General features: G+C 39.2%; 1 protein-coding gene across 2 annotated transcripts in view; it reads right to left on the bottom strand.

Annotated features, from left to right (window-relative positions):
- slc6a4a (solute carrier family 6 member 4a) overlaps positions 1 to 25,077 on the bottom strand; it is a 57,254-nt gene that overhangs the window by 5,603 nt on the left and 26,574 nt on the right. For both annotated transcript variants that reach the window (XM_041811173.1, XM_041811180.1), the window contains 9 exons: positions 21,252 to 21,386; positions 17,173 to 17,395; positions 15,974 to 16,112; positions 12,022 to 12,156; positions 11,793 to 11,896; positions 11,545 to 11,672; positions 10,261 to 10,373; positions 4,748 to 4,879; positions 3,853 to 3,952 (listed from right to left, as the gene is read on the bottom strand). In XM_041811173.1, the coding sequence (XP_041667107.1) occupies positions 3,853 to 3,952; positions 4,748 to 4,879; positions 10,261 to 10,373; positions 11,545 to 11,672; positions 11,793 to 11,896; positions 12,022 to 12,156; positions 15,974 to 16,112; positions 17,173 to 17,395; positions 21,252 to 21,386 (1,209 nt within the window). The remainder of the gene's footprint in view (positions 1 to 3,852; positions 3,953 to 4,747; positions 4,880 to 10,260; positions 10,374 to 11,544; positions 11,673 to 11,792; positions 11,897 to 12,021; positions 12,157 to 15,973; positions 16,113 to 17,172; positions 17,396 to 21,251; positions 21,387 to 25,077) is intronic.

The following is a 25,077-nucleotide window of genomic DNA, read 5'->3' as shown; positions in this document are numbered from 1 at the left end:
GTTCAAAATGTTCTGACTTTATTGAATTTCCTGTGAGAGTTGAGTGAATTACTGAATTGACCCTTTGTTGGCTCTCTGATTGATCCACTGACCATCTAATCACACAGCCTGACAAACTTCTGCCAGGGCTATTTTCCTCCATGTCTGAGCACACTAACGTACACAGCAGATACAGTAGATGGTGGTACACATGTAGTTAGTTTGAAAATTTGCCAGAGAATGGAAGAAGAAGAAGCAACCATGTCAACCACTCCTGTTGTCAGCTGAGTGACAGTAGTTGATGTTTTGTGCAGACAATCGAGTCCATCCTGCTACTATAGGTGTTTCCTATTTTTGAGATGCCACAACAACCCTCTTCCTGCTTCTACGCGGAACCCTGTCTGCTCTGACGGAGTCAAAATAAGATGTACATACAGTGCTTAACAAATGTATTAGACCACCCTAACCCTAACCAAACTAAGGTTTATGCCACAGCTGCCCTAAATTAACAGCATTGGTAATTACCAAAATCATTTTTTTATGTTTCTGCAATGGTTAATACACCAATATGTAGAAGCTCTTTAACCCAAATGATATTTTTAATGCTAAAATATAATTATCATTGTTCTCCATGAATTTTCAAATTCACTGATTTACAAAAAAAACCTTGAAAAAATAGTAAAGCACATTAATATTTCTTGATTAATATGTCAAATTATAGCTATTTACTTGCATTCCTGAACAGAAAAATGAGTTTTAGTGGTTGAATGTTATGCTTGATTCATTTCTGACTTCTCAGAGAAGCCCAGTGAGCCGGCTCAAATTTGGGGGAATTCAGTTTGAAATTCCTCATTCCTGTTCAAAATGGTAAAACGTGGAGACTTGACTGAAAATGAAAGAGTCCGCATTAAAGCACTTCATGATGCTGGATGGTCTCTGAGACAAATATGACAGGTGGTCTAATAAATTTGTTAAGCACTGAATATATTGTTTTAAATTATGATTATAGACATAATGTATAAGGGCCCACTTAAAAAACACGAAGAGAATCTGTTAATTTTTTAGCAAAAAAGTAAACATTTTTAGGGGGTAAAAAAGTCACAAATTTTGAAACTATAAAGGTATTTACAAGAAAACAAACTCAAGAGTATCAGTTTAAAAAGTCAGAAATTTACGAGAAAAACCTGCTATTTCTGAGTTTAAAAAGTCTTAAATGTTGATAATTGAAACTCAAAAGTTATACATTTCTAAAATAACAGTGTTGATACAAAAATTTAAGAGAGCAAACTGAAAGTAGTAGGAGGATTTTTGACTTTTCAACTTTATAATCTCAAAAGTTCTAAATCATGTTCATTTACAGCTTTTAAAAGTAAAAATTATATGTGTTAGCCTTGTAACTTGACAGCTTATTAAACGACAGAATTTCAAGGTTTTTCTTGAAAATTAATGAGTCCTATTACGTTTTTCAAGAGCAGCCCCAATACACTGTTGTAATAATGGATAGTTTATACATAGATCTTTTGTCAAGAACAACTGTATGAAGGCCTAGTTAGTTAGAATTTTGTCACTGAAAACAATTGAAATCGATGGGTTATTTTTCTGAGTGGGTCTTTTCTTAGATTTGAGTGGGGGGGGGGGGCCCTAAGGAAAAAGGTTGGGAACCAGTGCCCGTGTGGGCATTTAATAAATTTTATCCTTCCTAGGAAGGGCAACCTAGGGGACAACTGAAAGTGTTTTGGCTACTGGGAGGGCACCCTGGAGGACACTATCATGTTATATTCACCATGGAGTGCATCCAAAACAGAAACAACTCAAGATATCCACATTGTACTCCATAAAGGGATATTTTGGTATTTTTGAAGTTGGGTTGTAAAAGGCACTTGACGAAAGTGGTGATATTAACCTTCAGAGGTTTTAGTATGCCCCTTTCAGAGTAATCGCTGGTTGTTCCAACAGGAAAGCTAGGTTATATAGGATAACAGACAGGTACACTTTCTCTGCATAATTTAGCATAACATAATTTTGAAGCATTTTATTTGTTAGTTTAATGTTATTGTCTGTGCGTGGTCAGGGACAACAACAAACTAAGCTTAAACAAAAGTACAATGTGCAATTAAGACAGTGATGACAATGAGCCATTTACTGTGGATTTTTAAGACTTGGAGTACACAGAGGAACTTCCATACATGGAGACTCAGCAGAGAGAGTTGGGGAAACTTCAGTTTAGAGGGATAAACATGAGAGAACCCAAATTACCTGGTGGTGTAGATGTGGAAAGTGTAAGTCCACGCATACAATAAACACAGGGCTATTGCTGTCATCAATGGGGCTTCACAAAAAATCTTCAGGAACAGAGGATACCAGCTCAGAAACGCCTGCAGTCTGCATCACTCCCCATTCAGAGTTCCCTGCCTTACTGAACATCGACCGAGTTAACTTCAACTTTCAAGAGATGAACAGCTAAAACACCCCTGACCAGAAGAGTTACATGGAAATTTGTCATCTGTTAAAGTGGAAAACTGAGCTGAAATAACTACAGTAGTTTTAGATTAGTTTGTTGCTGTTGTCTCTGTTGAAACCAGCATGCCCAAACAGCTGATCCAAGACAGCATACACTGAGGCAGAAGAGCACGTAGCCGGTAGCTGAAGCCTGCATTGCAAAATAGTGCCCAACACAGAGGCTTCTGTGTGAAAAATGAAACACTTCAAAAATGTCCATAGACAGAACGCTTGAGCCAGCATTGTTTTTGGTCCATTTTACCCCAGAACTCGCAAATTTATGGTGAGAAACTGTACCCATCTGCTATGCTTCCATGCCAGATTGACCAGCAACACATCCTTTAGGGGCAACACTCACTAAAATGTCTGGAGGCTAATGCTACTATTATTGCCAAGTTCCTTATACCAGGGGTTCTCCACATTTTCAGCCCACTACCCCCAATATAAAGGTGCCAGAGACCAGGGACCCCCACTGTACCTGAAGGTAGTTGAAGCATAGTTGAACACAGCCATGCATATTCAGGGATATCCATTTTAAGGATTTTTAAACATTACTTTGGTTAGAGTGTAAATCTCATCAAATGACCATATTCTTATTCTATGTTTAACTAATTTTCAGCGTGTTTTTATAAAAATGGGAACAATATATCGTTTAAAATCATAAAAAAGAAAAAAGAAAAAGTTGGAAAGCATCTGCTGACCCCCTGTCAGTGTCTTGTGACCTCTAAGGGGGTCCTCGGTTAAAAACCACTGCCTTATACAACCCAACTTCCAAAGCACAGAAATGTCCTTTTAATTATTTTCCATCCTGTTTCCTAACCTTTTTTTAATTATGAAAAAACTTTTCTGTTGATTTCTCTCTGTGATGACCACACCAGCAATTTAACCCATCAACAATAACAAAGAATACTTAGATATGCTACAAGGCAAGAGAAAACATTTTATTACTGACAATATGGGATGTTCAACTGATGCTAAATAGCTCTAACGTTACTCAATAACAAACTTACTAACATTATATTGCTAGCAATGTAAGTATAATGTAATGTTGATGTTGCTATACTGTAACGTTTGCTGACTAGCATTGCTAATGTCTCATTGGAGAACAGGAACATTAGCCAACATCTCTAGCATCATACATTAGGAAAATTTTAAACCATTTCAACAAGTTTGTAAAACGTAGAGTTATCCTCATGTGTGCCACTGTGTGTTTGTCTTTATTCTTTCATTGGAATTAAGTTTATTAAAGAGTCCAACATATTTATCTGAATATCAGTAAAGCTCAAGCCCATTTACTATTATCTTAAAATGACCTTTACAGTTATTAAATACACCTTTTCAGAATTTCAGCATCACAGTCTGTGTCAAACATACCGTAGAACCAGGATACAGCAATGACTTCTAACAAGACCACAGTGATGACGGCGGGACCTGTGGCATATTCTTCAAACAGCTTCACAACAAAGGCACCTCCCTGACACAGAGGATGGGCAAAAGGAGACAGAAGAGACATTCATGTGAAGCTTTATAATGATTATTTGTATGGAAGATCTATGAAATGTAAGACAAAACGTATGTAATGTGCTTTGATTGTGCAACTGAGCAGAGATGCATGCTGGACATTAGTGGGCTGAACATTACTGGATTACAACAGAGAGACTTCTATCTATTTTTAGATCATTCTTAACCATGTAGAGTCATATTAGCAGTTACCGTAGAAGCATTTAAGATACTTATGGATCATATGAAGGTACTGCTTTGTTTACTCCCATGACATCAAAAGACACTATAGATCTGACCTGAAACCAATTATAAAGGGTTTTTGTGTGTTTTTGTACGAAGGAGCATGCTAGATTTCCTCTTTTTTAATGCACTCTGATGTCATGTCAAACAGTTGCATTTTTTTTCTTTAAGTATCATCCGGTATGTGTTTTTATTTTAGCACATTTAGTGAAGGGAACAGTATGGAAGTAGTAGCTGTGATGTAGATAAAGGTGGATACAGTCCTGAAGATGTGGGAAGAAGAACAGTGCAACCATGACATCACTACCCACAGTGCATTGCACAATAAAGGCAACCTACTTGTGAATTTCTAAAATTTACAAAAACATAGAAATCCAGTGTTTTCTCTGTCAACATAAATATATAAAACATTAATGTAAATCTATTAAAGTTCATACGCACGTTTACTTTAAATAATTCATTCAGTGTCAGATTACCAGGATTCAGCTATTTCCTAATGGCAAAGATGTGTACTTGTGTAACTTACATATGTGAGTGTGGAGAGAGCCCCAAGGTAGCAGACACACACCAGGCCAAAGACGAACCACTCTCGTCTCTTCACCAGGATGTGGGGGAACTCGTCCAGCATAGCTGTGATCACTCCTTCCAACCCTGCAAACTGAAGATGAGAGGACACCAGAGAAGTCAGAGAGAAAGAAATAAGTCAAGAACTTCTTAGGAGGGGAGCGCAGATGGTCGAGTGGTTTGGGGCGCTACCCATGTGCGCGGGCGGCCCGGGTTCGGGTCCGGCCTGTGGCCCTTCGCCGCATGTCTCTCCCTACTCTCTTCCCTGTTTCCGGGACTATCCACTGTCCTTCCTCTGTCAAATAAAGGCATGAAAAAGCCCAAAAATAAATCTAAAAAAAAAAAAAAAAAAAAAACTTCTTAGGAGAGCAGATTGAAGGAAAAACACAAACAATTAAGTAGAAGAAGAGGACAAAGCAGTGTAAACCTCAGCATCTACTGACCACTGTCAGTGATAGTGGGATTTTCTTTGTGTATAATAATGCATACATTAACCAACAGTTCAGAGCTTCATAGACGGCTGCTCGAAATAGATGGGTATAGGCACGTCTTCATATGGTCAGTCAATGTCCCCTTAAAATAGCCTCAGAAAATATGCAAGCTAAGCATAATATAGTTGGCTCTTCTGCCATAACATACACTGTTGGTCACAGATGAACTGGAGCATCCTGACTGGTAGCTTTTATGTCCCATGTCATTTTCATATTTCAAACGTCATTGTTCATGCTAAATATTTAATTTTTTATTTAAGGATGGCTTTGGCCTAAACAGAGTATTAGCATGGAGAAGGGGGAGGAAACGACATGTTCTTACATCAGCCTTTCCCTAACTTCTGTATGCCAAGGCCCAATTTGAAACCTGAAAATCCACCAAAACCTTCGTACAACCATAACATGAGAGTCACATTATTTAGCTCCATATCTTTATTTAATAAACAAAGAATTTCAATGTGAATGCAGAGGCATTAATGTTACTAGGAAAGTTGCAGCATCGCAAAGTACAATTAATGAGCCGCTATTCTTTATTATGACGAACATCTGCAAACTCACATTTATTTTCTTATTTTCCTCTCTTTAAACATGTTTCATAAACATTGCTTTGAACAGTAATGTCTGCAAATGAACATACAGAGTAAATTCCCATAAACAGAAAGCAAGCAGAGTAGTAGAATGCTTAACAAAGTGTCACCAGTTCATTCAACAACAGCTGAACTGTGACACCAGTTCTGTAGGTCAGACAGAATAAAAGATTAAAAAAAAGTGTCATGTAAGTTAAATCTTCTATTTCTGTTTTGTTAGTCATGGGCCCTTATTGAAAACATTGACATGTTATCAAGTATTTCTTAACCATTTAAAACACAAATTCAACTTTAAACCCTATTATTATGTTCTTTTTTTAATTGTAAATGGCCTCTTGCGGCCCACCAGTGGGCCCCGGCCCAAAAATTGAGAAGCACTGGTCTAGATCCTGCCCTCTATCTTATACTAAAGCTTACATAAAATGAAGTCCTTTAGTCATGTGGTTATGAGTTCACCATAGGCAACTTGACTTCTGTGTTTAGCATACGTCATTGTAGCCATTAAATCAAAATTTATTTCAGTAATCAGGATGAGTATTTACAAAGTAAGAAGCATTCCCAAAGTGAACAAAAATAGCCTAAAAAATCCACTTTAAATTGTTCAAATAAATTCTTAGTGAATGACCCCTCCCTCTCTTTGAGTTAAAACCCTTGAAAAATCATTACTGAGCCAGAACTGATACCATACCTGTGAATATACCTGGCCTTGACATTACATTGTTTTTGAATGTGACTTCAGTCACAATTTTACTGGGGCTGTCAGCATAACTGTGTTAATTCTGGTGAAATTTAGGTCAGAAATTAGCACAATCAGAATTTTAAAACTGAATGTATTGTGTTCTATTACACTGTACCATTGTGGGCCACAGCTGCTACTCACTGTAGCTTCTCCCTGCCCCCACAGTGATGGAAAATAAATGCACCACTGCTCCTTTAAATGTCTCATTTTGCTTCAAAAAATCAGAATAGTGAAAAAGTCAAAAGTAATTGAGCAAATATTTCACCTTTCAGTGTTTACTTGAGATAATTTCATCTGCTTTATGACCAGTAGAGTGTGTTTTGTTCCATGATCAAGCATAGGTATCCTTATTTTCTTTCAAACTAAAGTTGCTTTTGGTCCAAACAGGAAGTTCTCTTACGTTAAGACAGTACAAATTACAATCTAAAAGCATTACAAAGAGCCGCTTGTTGAGGAAATCTCTCAGCGTAATCATTGACCTAAAAATAAATAGGTCACTCACACAGAGGAAGCAGCTAAACATGTGATTAACCAAGGATCAATGGACTTTGGTGAGTCATTTTGTACATGCACTCCTGCGTATTTCTTAATGTACTATGGTATTAAACGCTGTATTGGCATTATAAACACTGAAGCTTTAACCCACCTCTAAAGATTCATTTATGCTCTTTATTTGAATCACATATGGATAAGGATGGAGCTTTTAAGATGTCTGAGGCTTCTTTGCCTTAATTTAGATAGGACAACTGAAGAGAGACAGGAAACATGGGGAGAGAGAGTGGGGGAAAGACATGCACTAAGAAGTGCCAAGACTGAGAATCAATCCCACAACCAGAGCAGTGAAGACTAAAGCATCTGTAGATTGGTGCCTGCGCTACCCACTGAGCTGAAATCAGTGCCCGCAATGAAGTTTTTTACCATGCTCTGCATTAGTGGGGGGCAAAGATCCAAGCTCTGGCTTTAAATGAAGTCAGAGAAGCAGCTGTAAACTGTAGCCGCCTAAACTTGCCGGTACGGCAGACAAAGTTAAGCTAAACTAAATCAATGACAAACATGCTACTTCTATTAAAGACCCTGTAAAGTAATAATAAATCTGCATTTAGGGTTGCTGTATGACACGTAACTGTGTTATGAACCCCCAGGTCAAATTCAGTCAAATAAAACATCTCTAAGTTTATCAAAATTTAACCTCAAAATCATGAAAAATGAGACAGTAAAATCTGCTCTAGGATGGTGTGGACATGTCGATTGCATGAGATGAAGCCAAGCCCACTCAGGAGAAATAAGATCCTCTAAAATAAAAAAAGAAAAAATGCTACAATCTGAATTGAGGAAAGAACTCACCTTTACCCTGCCCCTTGATCTTGCAATGATCTTATGATCAGATCCTGCCTGGCTCCATGCCAGACAAGAGACAAAGTCTGTTTTCTGGCTCAAATTTCTGTTATGATGCTTTAAATGATCCATAGGCCACTATGACTGATAGATTTGGCAAATTTACCTCACAAGAACAAAAAACAGCATTTAACTGACTGTTAAATTTCAATAAAGGCAGTGACATCAGCTAATGACACACTGTACTAAGATGAACTGCTTTGTGATTTTATATCATTGTAGCATGAGGGGGCGGGGCCATTCCCCACTGAGGGCTGGTGACATCACCAGCCCACATATTTTGCCCACCCAAATTAAAAAAAGCCAGGAAAGTGGTGAAAAACTTTCTGACATTGTAAATCTCAAATTCAGTTACATGTAGATCTCGGTGTTTTCTACGGTGGCCCCAAACGGCAACCTCTGGTCCTAAAAAAAGAAACCAGTGCGGAAGTGCAAAAAATTGCTATACTGTGACTGTCCACTTGAGGCTGGCTGCAGGAACACCAGAAGTTCCGTCTGCACACATGTTAAACAGCCGGTTTTGACACACAAAATAAACTGGTTTACAGCCTGGTTCAAAACAAAAAATGTGTCTCATTAGCTAGTGTCTTATTGTGCTCCCACTGTACGGGGGGTGAATTTTTTTTGTACCATGATCATTTGGATTATATCAGGATAAACCTCACTTCACGGTGATTGGCACGTTTCATTTGATTGACAGATAGCTCGGCAGGCATAGGCTACGTTCCTGTCAACTGAAATACTAGCTAGCAGGCTGACAGGAAGTCGCGCTTAGTGGGCGGGCCATTAGGTTGATCCAAAGTTCGGGTGAGACCGCGATTTCAATATGGAAGCCTCTATGAATGGGCTTCAAAAGCCGTTTGAGTCTGCCTATTGTAAGCAGACGACTGACGTCACACGGGGTTTGTCCAATTCTTTCTATAGTCTATGGGTGGCCCTGAAGGCCAATAGGAATAAATATTTCAAAGGTGCAAAATATATTTCACAAAACACAAATATATTTCACAAAACACAAATAAATTTCACAAAACACAAATCCATTTCACAGACCAAAAATAAATTTCACGGAACAAAATTTCGCAAAACACAAAGAAATTTAACAGAACAAGACTTTTAAAAGTCTTTTAAAAGACTTTTTAAAAAAATATTTTTTTCCATGATCTTATTCTCAGACATGAGTTGAGGGTGCAATCAAAGGCCTGGGAGGGTGCAACACCTTAAGATGGATTTAAATACGTTATCTCTTTTTAATTTTGTAAATACAGTAATATAATATAGTAACTGTAAAAGGCAAGAAAAATACTGTGATATGACCTTTAGGCCTACGTGGCATTCATTCCATTCATATTACTGCATGTTTCTCTGAAAGTATACAAGGACAGAAGAGTGTAATACCACTGATGTTGCTGGGGGCAGTGTTGAGTAATGTAGCCAACAGTTCAGGCTAGAGAAGCAAAACACAACGAAGAAGAATAATTTGAAAAAAAAATTACGGTTATAACTTATTGGATCTTTGTGAGATAATATAGCAAATACTGTTTAAATGTTAAGAACTAACTATTGTATGATGATGCTAATGGAACAGCTAAACAGAGGACAGATGGAGAGGCAACAAAAAAGTTGTGAGGGACAGTATGAAACAGCGCCCTCTAGTGGAATCATTTTTTCACATCCTTTCCAGAGTAACAGGCCTCTCTCAACCCTGGCTGCAGAAGAAACATGACACATTAAATAACACACAGTACAATCCTGAATAAAGAGGGTTGGGTATTTCAGCGCTTGCAAATCACATAAAACTGGAGGGACTAAATGTTAAGCCGATCCCACATGAATCAGAGCACAATGACACGTTTTTCAGTGTTATTCTCAGCGCTAAAATGAAGTAACATTGCAACCCTGGCACTGATTCTCCACTGATTATCAGTGGCTGATAAGAGCCTTATGAGACTCTCCAGCTGGCTTCCACAGAGCAGATAAACAGAGGCTTAGGGAGACAAGATCACCACACAATAGTAATATAAAAGCCCTGTCATATTGTTTCCCTCGACTGTTTCCAAAATAAAATAGACAGGAAAAATAATATCCTTTATGTGGCAGCATAGGTGTTTGCTTGTATAGCGAGGCAAAAATCAAAGTTGTGCTTTCAGGTTTGAACACAAGAGCGAAGCTCTGAGCAGGAGACGGGATACAGAACATTCAGTCAACAGAACATTGTCTTTAATGTGTTAACCTTTAACACAGAAAGAGTAATCAGCAAACTAACCGTGCTGTCCAGACCCAACATTATGATCATCAGGAAGAAGATAATGGAGAAGAAGGTAGCAGCTGGCATGTTTGCTATGGCTTCTGCATAAATGATGAACAGCAGGCTCGGACCTGGGGAGGGAAACAGGTGTAGGATAAGAGGAGTCTGACAATTTGAGATTTGAGATTTATTTATTTATTTATTTATTTTTTAAATGAAACAATATGCATTATGGACATTTCCATGTAGTACATGGGATTTAATTCTTGTATTTTTGGAGTAACAACATAGCTACAAATAAAAAATCAGAATATCACTGATTCCCAACCTTGAGGAAATCTGAGATTAATTGTGATTGACTGCAGAAAATCTCAATAAATTGTGATTGTCTACAGGAAATCTAAGATTAATTGTGATTGACTACAGGAAATCTGAGATTAATTGTGATTGACCACAGGAAATCTCAATTAATCATGATTATCTACAGGAAATCTGAGATTAATTGTGACTGATAACAGGAAATCTAAGATTAATTGTGATTGACTACAGGAAATCTGAGATTAATTGTCATTGACTACAGGAAATCTGAGATCAGTTGAGATTGACAAAAGGAAATCTAAGGATAACTGTGATTGACTACAGGAAATCTGAGATTAATTGTCATTGACTACAGGAAATCTGAGATCAGTTGAGATTGACAAAAGGAAATCTAAGGATAACTGTGATTAAGAATATTCCATTTGACAAACCTTTTTTAAAAGGCTTTTTATTTCATTTGATTTCTTTTTTAAGGACAAGTGCGTTGTTTGTTTATTTTTTTGTTTAAATTTTCCCGAAGTTGTTTTCTTTTTTTTTTTTTTTTGGTAAATTAGAGCAGTCATTGGATCTTTTTAGATGCAATGTCTCTGGATTAGACCTTTACCTATGTAGCATGATTGTTTTTGTTGGATTGTTATGATTGAGAGCTCAAGAAGAGCTTTAAATGGGGAGGTAAATGAGTATACATCATTATTTTTATGTTTGTTTGTTGGTAATCTAATGGATGGATCATGGCTGCTGTCTTGGTTGGATCCTAAAAATATCACAGGACTCACAACTTCCTAGTGATGTGTGGACTGATGTTTAACACATCAGTCATGTAAATATTCATGATAATAAGGAGGAAACACACTGATGGCCCAGTAGCGGACTGCTAACTTTCAACAGGTTTTTACTGGACTTTAAAGTTCTGAAAGGTTTAAAGGTTTAAAAAGGTTTAAAGGCTTAAAGGTGTTATTGAGACTGTTTTTTGTTTTGTCATACCAGCATCCTTGGCTACAGCATCCACATCCTGCTTCCTCATCTCGGCCATGTAGCCCAGCACAGTAAAAATGACAAAGCCGGACAGGAAGCTGGTTAGACAGTTCACTGAGCTGGTGACCAAAGCATCTCTGAGAGGGGAAATCAGAGGAATGGAAAACAGAGTTTTGCAGAATATCCCGAAAAAAACATCACTGTTTATTAGGGATCACAGTCTTTTGGGAGTATTTGTGTGTTTAAAGAAGTCTTACTTGTAACAGTTGTTGTGAAATGGGTTGTAACTGGCAAAAGCAAGAAGCACTCCGAACCCCGGACCCAGAGAGAAGAAGATCTGAGCAGCCGCATCAATCCACACCTAAGAAAGCGTGGCAGATTGATTAGAGGAGATGGTGCATCAACAAGCAACATGACAAGGAGTTTGTATAGCAGCAGCCAAAATATTCAATCAGAGGCCATGCTTGACTGCGTCAGCTGACTTACTGTTGTGCTAAGCAGTTTCTCCCAATCAGGTTTGAGATAGAAAACAACGCCCCTCCAAGCCCCTGGCAGAGTCGTCCCACGGATGAGCAACACCAGTAGGACCAGGTAGGGAAAGGTAGCAGTCACCCAGACCACCTGATCAGGGAAAAGAAGGGCAGTTTTCTTTGGATCAACTTTTACACTTTGGTAAGTCATTTAAAGAAACCAAATACTCAATAATCACAGTTTTGGAGGACAACCTCACCTTCAAACTCTCGTGTTTTCCTCATGTTTTTCCCATATGTTTAAGCCATCTCCTTCCTGCCTCCAATTTAGTTTTTTCCTCCTTGAAACCCTCTTAATTTTCACAACCCTATCATTTACTGATAACCCATATATACTGTATGTAACAGAAAATGTCAGGACAGGGCAGTGCTTTATTTCTTTCATCTCCACATTTCTGTTTCTAATTAGGGCTGGGACTTATCGCGTTAATTACGATTATTTAATCACAGAAAAAATAACGCGATTTAAAAAAACGCATTTAATTGCAAATTATTATTGCACTCCAAACAGCGCGGAACGTTTCTCATTGCACGAGTTCCCGGTATACTCATAACACTGATGCACAGGACACAACATGACAAACACCATGGAAACGGATGAGAAGTCATTGCTGGGTTTGGTGGGTGGAAAATTTAGTTTTAAAAACTACCGGATGGATACCTGGATAAAAGCACAGTTGTGTACAAATTGTGCAAGAAAGAATTTGCCTATCACTGGAGCTCTTCTAGCCTCCGCTGCCACCTCAATGCCAAACATGGTGCAGCTAGCACAGACAACATTCCTAGTTCAAGCAGGCAGTGTCGCCAATCCACACTCGACAAGATGACTGGGCTCAGAGCCAAAATGAGTAAGTCCACGACTGACAAATTAACAAACTCACGGGCACAATGGATTGAAGTGGACTGTCGACCACTCTCAGTGGTAGAAGATAGGGGGCTAGAAGCGGTGCTACAGATAGTGTTGTCTGACCCAAATTATGAACTGCCATGCAGGAAGAAACTTTCAAACAATGCAATCATAATATTCCTTATTCATATTGCACTTTATGTTAGCAGTGATGAAAATCAACACGATTTTGTTGTTTAAGCTCATTTATGTGTCTATTCATTGATTCAGTCATATACCAAAATCCATTTCAATAGAAAAATGTTGCTTCTTGTGTCAAATAGTGATATGCGATTAATTGAGATTAATTAATTACAAAGCCTCTAATTAATTAGATTAATTTTTCTAATCGAGTCCCACCACTATTTCTAATAAATGTTTCATTTGATTTGATAATGGCATGTTTGCAGTAAAAAAGTATTGGCAAAGTGTCATAAAAGTATTGTAAAAGATTATGTGTTGATCATTAATGGATAAAAAAAGAAAGGAAAACTCAGTTCTGGTTGTTTGCAATCACATGATCATGAATGTCTGTTTGGGGGTCAGGATATGGAAACAGCCATTAGGAGTGAATGTGAACAGAGGACAGTCATCAGTATACAGCTCTAAATGGACCTGTACACTGCAGTTACCATCAGACGGTTTCTACTTGCATTGAGTCCGATCCCTACACTTTACAAAACAGAAATTTTACCACAGTTTAACTGATTTATCTGGCATGGAGGCGATCAGTGCCACAACTTCAAAGATTGTCAATCACTCTACAACAGAAGTGCTCTATGTGATTGTAGCTGTCTTTTGCTCATTAAAGGAGAAATCAACAAACATGAAACAATTATGGATTAGACTATGGATAACAACTGTGGCTTTATCAAGAGGAGGACAATATGGACTGGCTCTGCTTTAGATAGAACTTAAGGTATGCATATGATAATTCAAAGAAGATAAAGTAAAATATACTAATTAATTACCCAGAGGGAGAAAAGTAAAGATAAGGAGCAAATGCTCTCCTATTGGTAGGCATCAGGAATCACATGATTGATGTCACGTCAGTGTGTCAAACTAGACAATGATGTTAGAAAATTTCTGACATGCTAGTCTTCCAGAGTTGCGGTCATGGGGTGTTTTGGATGCGTCGTTAATTATGTTACACTACAAGACTATTAGTCGTTCCCAACGCTCAAAATCAGGCCTCAGTTTTAACGATGAGCTGCTACGTTGCAGTCAGGCCAAAATCTGAATTTGTGTAGCCCGAACTGGCCTTTAGTCATCACTGCAGGTAATAAAGAAGCTGTAACAAAGGAAACTGCAGATAACTGAGCGGCAACAGCAATGCAACAGCTCAGACGAGGACCGGCCTGGGGCAGAGCAGAAGGTTGTTGTGGACTTCATAGGGGGTAAATCTGCCTATGGCCAATTTTTAAAGGCAGTTGAACTCTTTTCAACACAGAATCACGTTGTGCAGAACAGCATGGAGCGTAAGGGCTGATGGGAAAAGCACCATCTCACTTCTCTCTAGCTGGGTTTTCATGCTCGGGGCGTCCCGGCCAATCAGCAGCAGCAATATAGGAAGAGCCATGATTGATATCAGGAGGACTGCTCCAAATAAACCATGATGGTTGGATTTATGTTTTAGCGTCAGCGTCAGGTTGATATCATTCGTTGATAAGACAATTTACTAACCTGACACGCCAGATGGATTTGTTTCACACATCCATATGGAAAACTTCTCATACACAGCATTTGGGAAAGAGCAGAGCCTTTGAAAAAAAAACTTGGAGGGTGATTGGATGAACGTTCTGGCTGTCACATCTTTACGGGCCAATCAGAGCAACAAAACACCAGTACCGAGCTGCGCCCCTACCGAGGACTAAACTCCATAGGGATCTGCATAACAGGAACCATGGCAACTGTAGACATGTCAGTACAGGACTTTTGTCGTTTTGAAAAAAAAAAACAAAAAAAAAAAAAAAACAACTCAATGCTGTTCTTTGTTCTTCTTTTAACAAAGAAATTTCATCAAGTTCTGATAAAACTGGCGCTTTAGCAGCATGTCTTCTGCCATAATTCCACTGGCCTCTTGTTGCTGCTTGCTTACGTCATGACTCAGCTGCCCTTGAAAGTACTGTCCCACTGATTGGTCCTGTCACTTTCTAACCAGGCCCATACGGTTCAGACGGGAGCTTTGCAAGATGGATTCGCCAGTGAGAAACATGGAAACAGGTGGATCCATCTGCTTTGCAAGGTTAACAATTTACGGTATGACAGAATTTTTATTTGAAATGCTGAGTTTTATTGTGGTGTCTAGCTTACAGAGCAATGGTTGGTTATTTGTTTAGATGATTTGTTGGTGTTTTTAGTGGAGGATTGTATTTGACTGTTGTAAGCTGCTAAATTATGGTAGCAGGTAATATGCTAACAGGCTAACTTAAAGCTAATGATGCAAATAAGAAGTTAAGGGTTGTTGTTGTTTATGTGTTAAACATAGGTGTATATTGTGCAACTGACTGCATGTGTGAAGGATCAGTTGCAATTTTCATGATGTTTGTCCCAGTCTGATTGCTGTTAAATGCAGGTTATTGGTCACATATTGCTGTTTAAAGCAGATGTCCTGTAGCTGCTCTAAATGGTCAGAATTCTTGAGAACTGTCAGTCATTTTAGTCGAAGACAAAAAAGTCTGGTTGAAACTCTGGTATGGACTGTTTTTTTGCAGGTAAGTGAGTTCTGTAATCTGATCGTCAGTGAAGATGTATTGTTAATGCATAGTATGGTCACCTGTACTAAAGTGAAGTCCCTTGGTATTTGAATTCTCAGAGCAGATCATTAATGCATCATCATAACAGGCTCTGTCGAAAAGTTATAACACAACTGTTCTACTCGTGATGATGAAGGATACTGAGAAAATACAACCCAGGATAACAACATTTTCATCATTTTCTCTGCCTCTCTGGTTCAAACGTTCATTCATCCATTCACCCTAACAGACTACCCCATTAACCACGCAGGCGCCCTTTCAGTTACCTTTCCAGACGTCTTGACTCCTTTCCAGATGCTAAAGTAGACGATGGTGAAGATGAGGAGCAGGCAGAGGGCCAGCTGCCAGCTGACAGCACCCAACTGGTGCAGACCTGGGGAGCGATGGACTTGCAACACCTGGCGACTGAAGGGAGAACATGAGGATGGATAGATATGTTGAGATTGATTGATGAAGACAAAGGGAGAGAGCAAAAATAGACAGTGATAACGGGAGAAAGAGGCAAATTGCATTTAGTTTGGAGGAGACAGAGGAGAGTCATGGAAATCAAGAGGAAGTGAGAGGAAATAAGAGGAGGAAGCTGAGGGAGGTTGAACGGAAGGAGAAGAATGTGAAGGAACACAGGAAATAATAGACGATAAGTAAGAATACAGAGATAGGGTGGCTGAAGGGATGTTTTTGAAACTTGGAAAGCAGCGGAAAAGGAAAGTACATGGAAGTATGGACATCTGATATAGAAATGGACTACAAGAAACTAAAATAACAGGACATAAGGGAAACATATAGGAGTCCCAACCCACTGTGGACTCTGAGAATGTGATAAACACGTGACACATGCAGATCAAAATAAGCATTAATGAATGGGAACTGACCAATTAAAATCCATTAAAGAAGGCTTTACTACTTTAAAGTAAATCTATGTCAGTGGCCACTGTTTACTCAAGCCGTAGTGAGAAAGCACTACAGGGCAAAGACGGAAAAAAGAGGCTAAAATGAACAGTGAGGATAACATCTGGTCACAGGTTAAGTACACAGAGCTCGCATGAGAAAACAGAGATGTGATTTATGTTGAAAACAGGAAATTCTGGCGCCAGGCTGATTCAAGGAGTTTGTTTCTTTAAAACCTGAATTAGGAAAAGTCAACCAGGGATAATCCATGAATCTGTCTCAGTGGAAAGACAGACGGGATGCCGTGAGAAACTGAAATACCGACGTTAGTCCGCACTCCCCAAACGCTCTTAAGAAAGAATCTGTTCTGAAAGCCAGTCATACAGTCTTTAAGAAGAGCTTTCTTATCCCTGATTTGTTCATAATCTAAGACAGTGGTGGGTAACTGGTCCTACTCCTCTCTCTATGCAGCCTGCAAATGGATTTCAAATACCAAGAAACTGCATTAATGATGAAAACATGATATCCGCCATAAAGAGGTAGCTTAAAGTAATTCAGCCATCTTTCATGTACTCACGTATAGAACTCCTCTGCAGGCGATGTGGAGGAGTTGGACCAGGATACATTGTGGTCGGTGGACATGTAGCGGTTACAGTGTTCAGTATTCCAGCTGTTTGTGCAAGTGGACCAGGGCAGGGTGGACCGAAACGAGGATAGAAGGTAGTACAAGGCCCAGGCCATTATGGTGTTGTAGTAGAAGGCGATGTAGAGGGCTATGATGCAGATGGCAAAACCGATACCTAAATGACAGGGAGAAAAATACTGTTAGCGGTATCCCCTCCTGCAAAATGTGCTTTCTGCAAACGAGGCTCATTCCATTCCAGCTTCATGGGGGTGCTCAAAAATTTGTCTGTCAAATCAACAAGTCAAAACTGGACATTGAAAACGAACAGAGTGGCAGTCTCACAACTGCACTCAAGACCCAAAAAGATCTCAAACAAGACCACGGTAGTCCCTGGAATTGTTGCAGGACTGGAAGTATAAATCTTAAAAGACATGGAAATGTTCATTTTCAGAGTTAGATTTTTAAAACTCTGTTTAAGGCGATGGTTGTTACATCTACAGAATGTTTAGGTCCTATGTTGCAGTGAATAAAAACAAGACTAGGTTAAAACCTACTATATGGCTGACCGCAATTATCTGGGATGCCTGCTGAAATGCCAGACAGAATTGTGTGTCCTGGCAGAGTGATTAGTATTTGGGGTGTGAAACTGTGTTGTCCCTTATGTTTGTGGGTTAAGAATAGAAGGACCCTTAGAGTGTAGGTCAAGGTCAAGGTCAAGGTCAACTTTATTTATAGAGCACTTTCAAAACAAACAGAGTTTGTACCAAAGTGCTGTACAGGAAAATTTTGAATAGTTATTTAAAAACACAGAGTAAAACACCATGATGTTGCAAGTGTGTTTAAAGTATAACACAGACAACATAATAGTGACATACCCATAAGTATGCAAGTACATATGGGCATACCACGTACACACCTGTCTCAGTCATATGACTTCATGAAGGTCTGGAGGGCAAAACAGCTGAGAGCTGCGGCAGCTATCACTGAACACTACGTGGAAATGTGGCACCAGGCATTTTTATTCTCCATCTCTTTAAAAGGAAGAATGTTTATAACACCAAAAAAACTGCAGAAAAACTGATAAATGAATGCCTGTGACACTATTTACTAAAACCAATCCAATTTAAATGCAGGTCACCTCCATATTCAGATACAAAACAAGAGCAAACTACATGAAGCTGACACATTTTAGACACGTGTTGGTGCTTGAATAAGCATGATAAGGTTTTTCAAATGGACCTTAAGATGGAGCTGCTATTTGCTGCTGTAATCCATTTGTCTTTATTCAGCAGAGCCTTATGAATTGAGATAGTATTATTTTGGTTCTTAATGTATTCACTATTGATGTTGTCATCTCAGTTAGTCATGAAAAAGGCACTTCTAAAATTATTACTAATGGACAAATGTCCACTGCCTTCCCCCTGAGCAGATCTAGCAGACAAGGTTGTCCCTTATCCCTGGGCTCTTTGTTATAGCCATCAAGCCTTTGGCAGAGATAATCAGACGAGATTCCGAGATAAAGGGGGTAAAAGTGGGTCAGACAACTCGTAAAATTAATCTTCTGGCAGATGACATAATTTTGTACTTAACAAATCCATTCAATTCCCTTGCTAAATTACAAGCAGTTTTACATACTTTTGGGTCCGTCTCAGATACAAAGTAAATTACGAAAAAAGTGAAATTCTTCCACTCTCAAACTTTGATTATGTGGAATATCAACAAAGTAGCCCATTCAAATGGTCCCCAAATGGGATAAGATATCTTGGAATCATGGTGGATAAAAATCTTAAAAACCTATACAAACTCAATTACTTGACATTACTTAGTCAAATAATAGAGGATTTACAGAAATGGATAAATTTACCTATTACTTTGATTGGCCGAATAAATTGTGTTAAAATGAACATATTACCAAGGCTACAGTACCTATTTCAGTCCTTACCAATTCCAATACCACCCAGTTTTTTAAAAAATCTTAATAAACATACTAGACAATTTATATGGAATGGTAGGACTCCAAGGGTTTCAACAGAAAAACTTACGTGGGATTACAAACTCGGGGGCCTTCGACTACCTAATTTAAAAAAGCATTATTTGGCTGCCCAAATACAACTTGTTTCTTTTCTTTTTGAAAGGGAAAATATCCCACCATGGGTTTCAATTGGGATGTATGCACTTAAAGAAAATGTTTCTGCAGACTTTGTTTATAAATGGACGCCTACAACCATCTCCAATAGAACTGACAACCCTGTCTTGATACATATCATCAAAATATGGTATGAAGTTCGTAAAAGTACTGGACTAGAAGAATTTCTTTCACCCAAAACACCTTTGAAACAGAATGAACTCATACCTATGTCGCTGGATAATAAGACTCTGGAAATGTGGCACCAGAAAGGAGTTCATTATCTGGAGGACTGTTATGAGAACGGATCGCTGATGTCTTTTGAGGACCTGAGGAGGAAATATGATCTGTCCAGTAAAAACTTTTTTTGTTATTTACAGTTGAGATCCTTTCTTAAGGCTACTCTGGGATCTAATATGACTTTACCAGTGCTTTGTGATCTGGAGAGACTGCTTCATGAGGGTAACACACCTCGTCTTATTTCAAAAGTGTATTCTCTTTTGATGGATGATGCTCCAAAACCAGGCTTACATAAATCAAGGGAGAAAATGGGAGTCGGACTTGGGTGTGACTATTGGTACAGAGCTTTAGTCTGAACTATGTCAAAAAAGTTTTACTGCCACTATTAACTCTAGATACAGACTGTCCCATTATAATTTCCTCCATCAAACCTACATTACACCACAGAAATTGCATCACTATAAACCTGAGATATCCAGCTTGTGCTTTAGATGTGGTATAGAAGAGGGCTCATTTCTGCATTGTACTTGGCCATGCACAAAACTTAACACATTCTGGCATGAATTCTTAGACATCATGACAAAAGTTCTAGGACTAGATCTCCCCTTATGCCCTCAAATCTGTTTGCTAGGAGACTTTACAAAAATTGATGCACAACTGAGAAAAACCCAAAAGAAATTTCTGGCATTGGCCTTGTGCATTGCCAGAAAGTGCATAGCCATTACATGGAAGTCCGACTCCCAACTCCCTATAGCAAAATGGGTTTCAGAAATGAACAGTTGTATACCACTTGAAAAGATCACATATACACTCAGAAATGACTACAATACTTTTATAGAGTTGTGGCAGCCTTATTTGGCTTATATAGATTCCTTGCCAACTTCTATAGTGGACAGTATGGAGAAAGATAATTAGAATCAACAAGCCTTTGGTCATTAGTACTTAGTATTGTTTGTCTTGCCTTTCTTTTTTTGCTTTATGTTATCTTTTTAGTTTGTAGATGGGGATGGGGAAGGGGTTTGCTTTTGTATTCTTATGTATGTCTTGTTATGTTGGAAAACTGAAAATAAAATATTCTAAAAAAAAAAAAGAAGAAGAAAAAGGCACTTTAATAGAATCTTCTTGTTAAAGTGTTTGAAGAATGAACACAGTAGCACAGTAAAGTACCTGCACTGAGCTCAAGCTGCGTGTTGTAATACGGCCATATTTCACTTTAGTTTTTAGAATTTCCTGCTGGACAACTGCAATTGACCACAGGCCACAGATGGGCCCCAGGCCATAGTTTGGACAGCCTGGCCCTAGATGTTTCAGAAACATCAGTGATGTTTCAAATTGCATTTGGTGGAGCTGCTGACATTTCCAAACAACAATAATTTACATACTATCATGTTTCTAGGCATCTGGCATTTGGCATGGAAATGTGACGATTTCCATAACAGAGAGTTATCGCATCTTTCTACATTTACAAAGAACTAGGGATGCTCTTTAAGTGAACACTACAGAGGGCAACAAAGAGCAGTTTCTTTGACTCAGCCCGATGCTGTTGGTCTTCTTCCCTTTCTGCCAATTCTCTCTCATAGAAGTGCTGCTCTCTCATGTTCTGTTCTGACAATTTTCAACCCAAGTCGTAACGCTATTTCCTGATGTGTTGGTGGTTTTTCTTTACCTTTGAAGATGGGGCAGATGTGTTTCCAGATGGAGATGCAGCCACTGCGGTGGAACTGGCCAAGAGCTAGCTCCATGTAGAAGAGAGGCACTCCTCCAAATATTGCCATCAGCAGATAGGGCAGCAAAAAGGCACCTGGGGTCAACACAAGAAGAAGAGAAAGTCAGCTGGTGGGTAAGAGAGAGAGAAAAACGCTTTCTGCATAGGGAGTCTATTTTTGGAAACAGTTTTGGGATGCATAATAGCAAACATACACAGAATTCTTACATGCTGAGTCTGATAAAAGGCAGGGCAATGTGGCCTAAAAATTGAATCTCCAGTTTTTTCCATGCAACCCCTGATTTAATATTGAATGATTTTCTTTACTGCTTTATGTTGCAACATGTACATGAGAGGTAAAAAAAATTATACTGTCAACTAGTTTAACAATCACAGAAGGTGATCTTATGTGGATAAAAACTGTTTAATAATGTGACTGAAAATATTGAAATGGTCTGACTTTAGGAGGCATCCAGTTATGACCTGTGTAGGAAATGCTCACTGCAAACCTGCTCAAATACATTTATGCATGTGTGGAGAGGGAACAGAATAACTTGACATACAGTACCTCACAAAGTTAGTACAGTCCTCACATTTCAGAAACCATTTTGTTTTATCTTCTCAAGGGACAATATTATAGAAATGATACTTGGATATAACTTAGAGTAGTCAGTGTACAGCTTATATAGAAGTATAGATTTACTGCCCTCTGAAAGTAACTCAACACACAGCCATTATCATCAAACATCTGGCAACTGCCTCAATCCTCTTGGGCGTTACTGGAATCCTCTTCCACTCCTCTACGATGACATCATGGAGCTGATGGATGTTAGACACCTTGTGGTCCTCTGCCTTCCCCTTTGAGGATGCCCCACAGGTGCTCAGTTGGGTTCAGATCTGGAGACTTGGCCACCCTGTCCCTTTCACTTTCACTTTCCTCAGCAAGGCAGTTGTTATTTTGGTGGTGTGTTTGGGGTTGTTATCATGTTGGAAAACTGCCATGTAGCCCAGGGAAGGGAACATGCTCTGCTTCAAAATGTCACAGTATAAATTGGAATTCATGTTTCCATCGTTGAACCGCAGCTCCCCAGTACCCACAGCACTCATGCAGCCTCAGACCATGACGCTACCATGAGATGACGGCTATGCAGACTAACTTGATGCAGTGTGCGGCGTATGGTCTGAGCACTGACATGCTGACCTCAAAACCTCTGCAGCAATGCTGGCAGCACTCATGCATCTGTTTTTCAAAGCCTACTTCTGGATATGACGCAGAGCATGGGGACTCAACTTCTTTGGTCAACCCTGATAAGACCTAACCTGACACGCCAGATGGATTTGTTTCACACATCCATCTGGTAAACCTCTCATAGACAGCATTTGGGAAAGGGCAGAGCCTTTGAATAAAAACTCAGACGGTGATTGGATGAACGTTCTGGCTGTCACATCTTTACGGGCCAATCAGAGCAACAAAACACATGACATAGCCGCTATTGAGCTGCGCCCCTACCGTGGACTATACTAGAATTAAATAACGCAAACCATGGCGACTGTAGACATGTCAGTACACGACTTTTGGCGATTATAAACAAAAAAAAAAAACATAATACTGTTCTTTGTTCTTCTTTTAACTGAGAAATGTCATCAAGTTCTGATAAAACTGGCGCTTTAGCAGCATCCACGCTAATGTCTTCCACCATAATTGTACCGGCCTCTTGTTGCTGCTTGCTTACGTCACTTTCTGACCAGGCCCAAACGGTTCAGACGTGAGCTTTGCAAGATGGATTCGCCAGTGAGAAACACTGAAACGGGCGTATCTATCTGCTTTGCAAGGTTAGAGAGGACTTAGGTAGTGTAGTCAAATGTGGGACCATTACTGTTTCTACTGACTTCAGGCTGTGATGGCTGTGTAACAACAGAAGCTGTAGTGTGCTTACCTATAAACAGATTTTTCACACATTCACCAGCGTTTTAATGATGTTTTGAAAGTTGAGAATTAACTCACTTAACAAGGTCAAAATCCATGTATACATAAGGTCACATGATGGGGCGGTTTGTCCAATTTGACTGATAAAGTCTGAACAGATACTCCACCCACCATCCACTTTATATACCGCTTATCCCGTTGGGGGTCGCAGGGGGGCTGGAGCCTATCCCAGCTGTCATTGGGCAAGAGGTGGGGTACACCTTGGACTGGTCACTAGCCAATCGCAGGGCTGACATATAGAGACAGACAACCTGGCATACTAACATTCACACCTATGGTCAACTTAGAGGGATCAGTTAACCTTACAAGCATGTCTTTGGTAGTGGAGGGAAGCCGGAGTACCTGGAGAGAACCCATGAATGCACGGGAGAACATGCAAACTCTGCAAAGAAAGGCTCCGACTATGACACGAACCAGGAACCTTCTTGCTTAGGCAACAGTCTTAACCCCTGCACTGCCGTGCAGTGAACAGATACTCAAATACACTAAAAAAAAAAAGAAATCGTTCATTTTATAATTTTAAGGTGCCAGTCCATACGAAATATCATATTTTTATGCATTACCCACTTACTATTGGATTTGGTCTGTGAATAACTGTTATTGCCTAAAGTTTTTGTATTTTAAGCTTTTCAATCTCAATTATACCAAAATTTCTCATTGACCTCCATTAATTTTGGATTAATGGAGGATTACTACATTTGAAAATTAGCACAGATACAGCTTGGTTTCATCCTAAAAGTGTCATCATTTTATTTCACCTCTAGCCAAAGGAGATAATTATTGGGTTAAAAAACTAGTTAAAATCATAACATTTAATCCCAATTGCCAGCTTTGTCAGATGTTTGTCAACTACGTAATTTTGCTGAGCAAAGTTTCAGCAGATATTTTTTTGTACCAGGGTCGATTTTTTTCAAAATTTTGGTACCAACAAGCAAATGTCTGGACAGTCAAAACATTCGCTGCCAAGTTGTTAGGCAGACTGAGGAGCAAAAAACGTCCTCCTCTCCAACACCACATGGTGTTTGTCCTCCTTTCATATCTGTCTGTATCAGTGCTTGTGGTTTTTGCCTTACGTAGCCTGGTAAGAGGAAGACGGGCAGCAGGCAGCCCGACATGTCCATGTGAACACAGATGTGTTATTCACAGCTGGAGCTGTTACCAAACTAATGGGACTTTGGTCCAATGAAATCTTTAACAACACAGTCTCCTCTGACCTCAGACACATCTATAATAAATGCTCCGGATCAATCAGCTCCCTGAAAATGCTCCTCTGACCAGTCTGGAACACAAACAGGTGAGCCAATCGAGAACATTTACTGTCCCCTTAATATTATTATCAATAATATTTAATATAGGACGAACGAAAAGTCAGCCCTCCTGTGAGCAGATTTTACTGGCACTGTGAATGATGAGTGAAACAAAACAGCCCTGACCTCCTGGCTGCGTGTAAAGGTGCTGTTACACATGGACGGGAGGAAACAGGCAGAAACCTCATTTTATCTTCCGCTGAAATATCTCTCATTGTTTCTCAGAGGACAGGAGAAAACACACTGTAGACTTTCACAGCACGAGTGTTATTTTAGAATCTGCATAATTTATCCCCAAAAAACATGTTGCTCCTGATATGCATAGAACAGTGCAACAAAATTCACCTCCAAATTATTCACATTTTCATACTGTTTATTTGTTTTGCCTTTAATGTGTAAAGGCCTTAAGACTTAAAATAGCCACAAGTGGCTCAGGAGCCACGTGTTGAGTATCACTGCTTTAAACCAGTGATTTTCAAATGTTTCTTGGCAA

The sequence above is a fragment of the Cheilinus undulatus genome, linkage group 2 (assembly GCF_018320785.1).
Source record: "Cheilinus undulatus linkage group 2, ASM1832078v1, whole genome shotgun sequence".
Lineage (NCBI taxonomy): Eukaryota > Metazoa > Chordata > Actinopteri > Labriformes > Labridae > Cheilinus > Cheilinus undulatus.
Note: the sequence above shows the minus strand (reverse complement) of the source record. Positions and strands in the feature narration are given on the sequence as shown.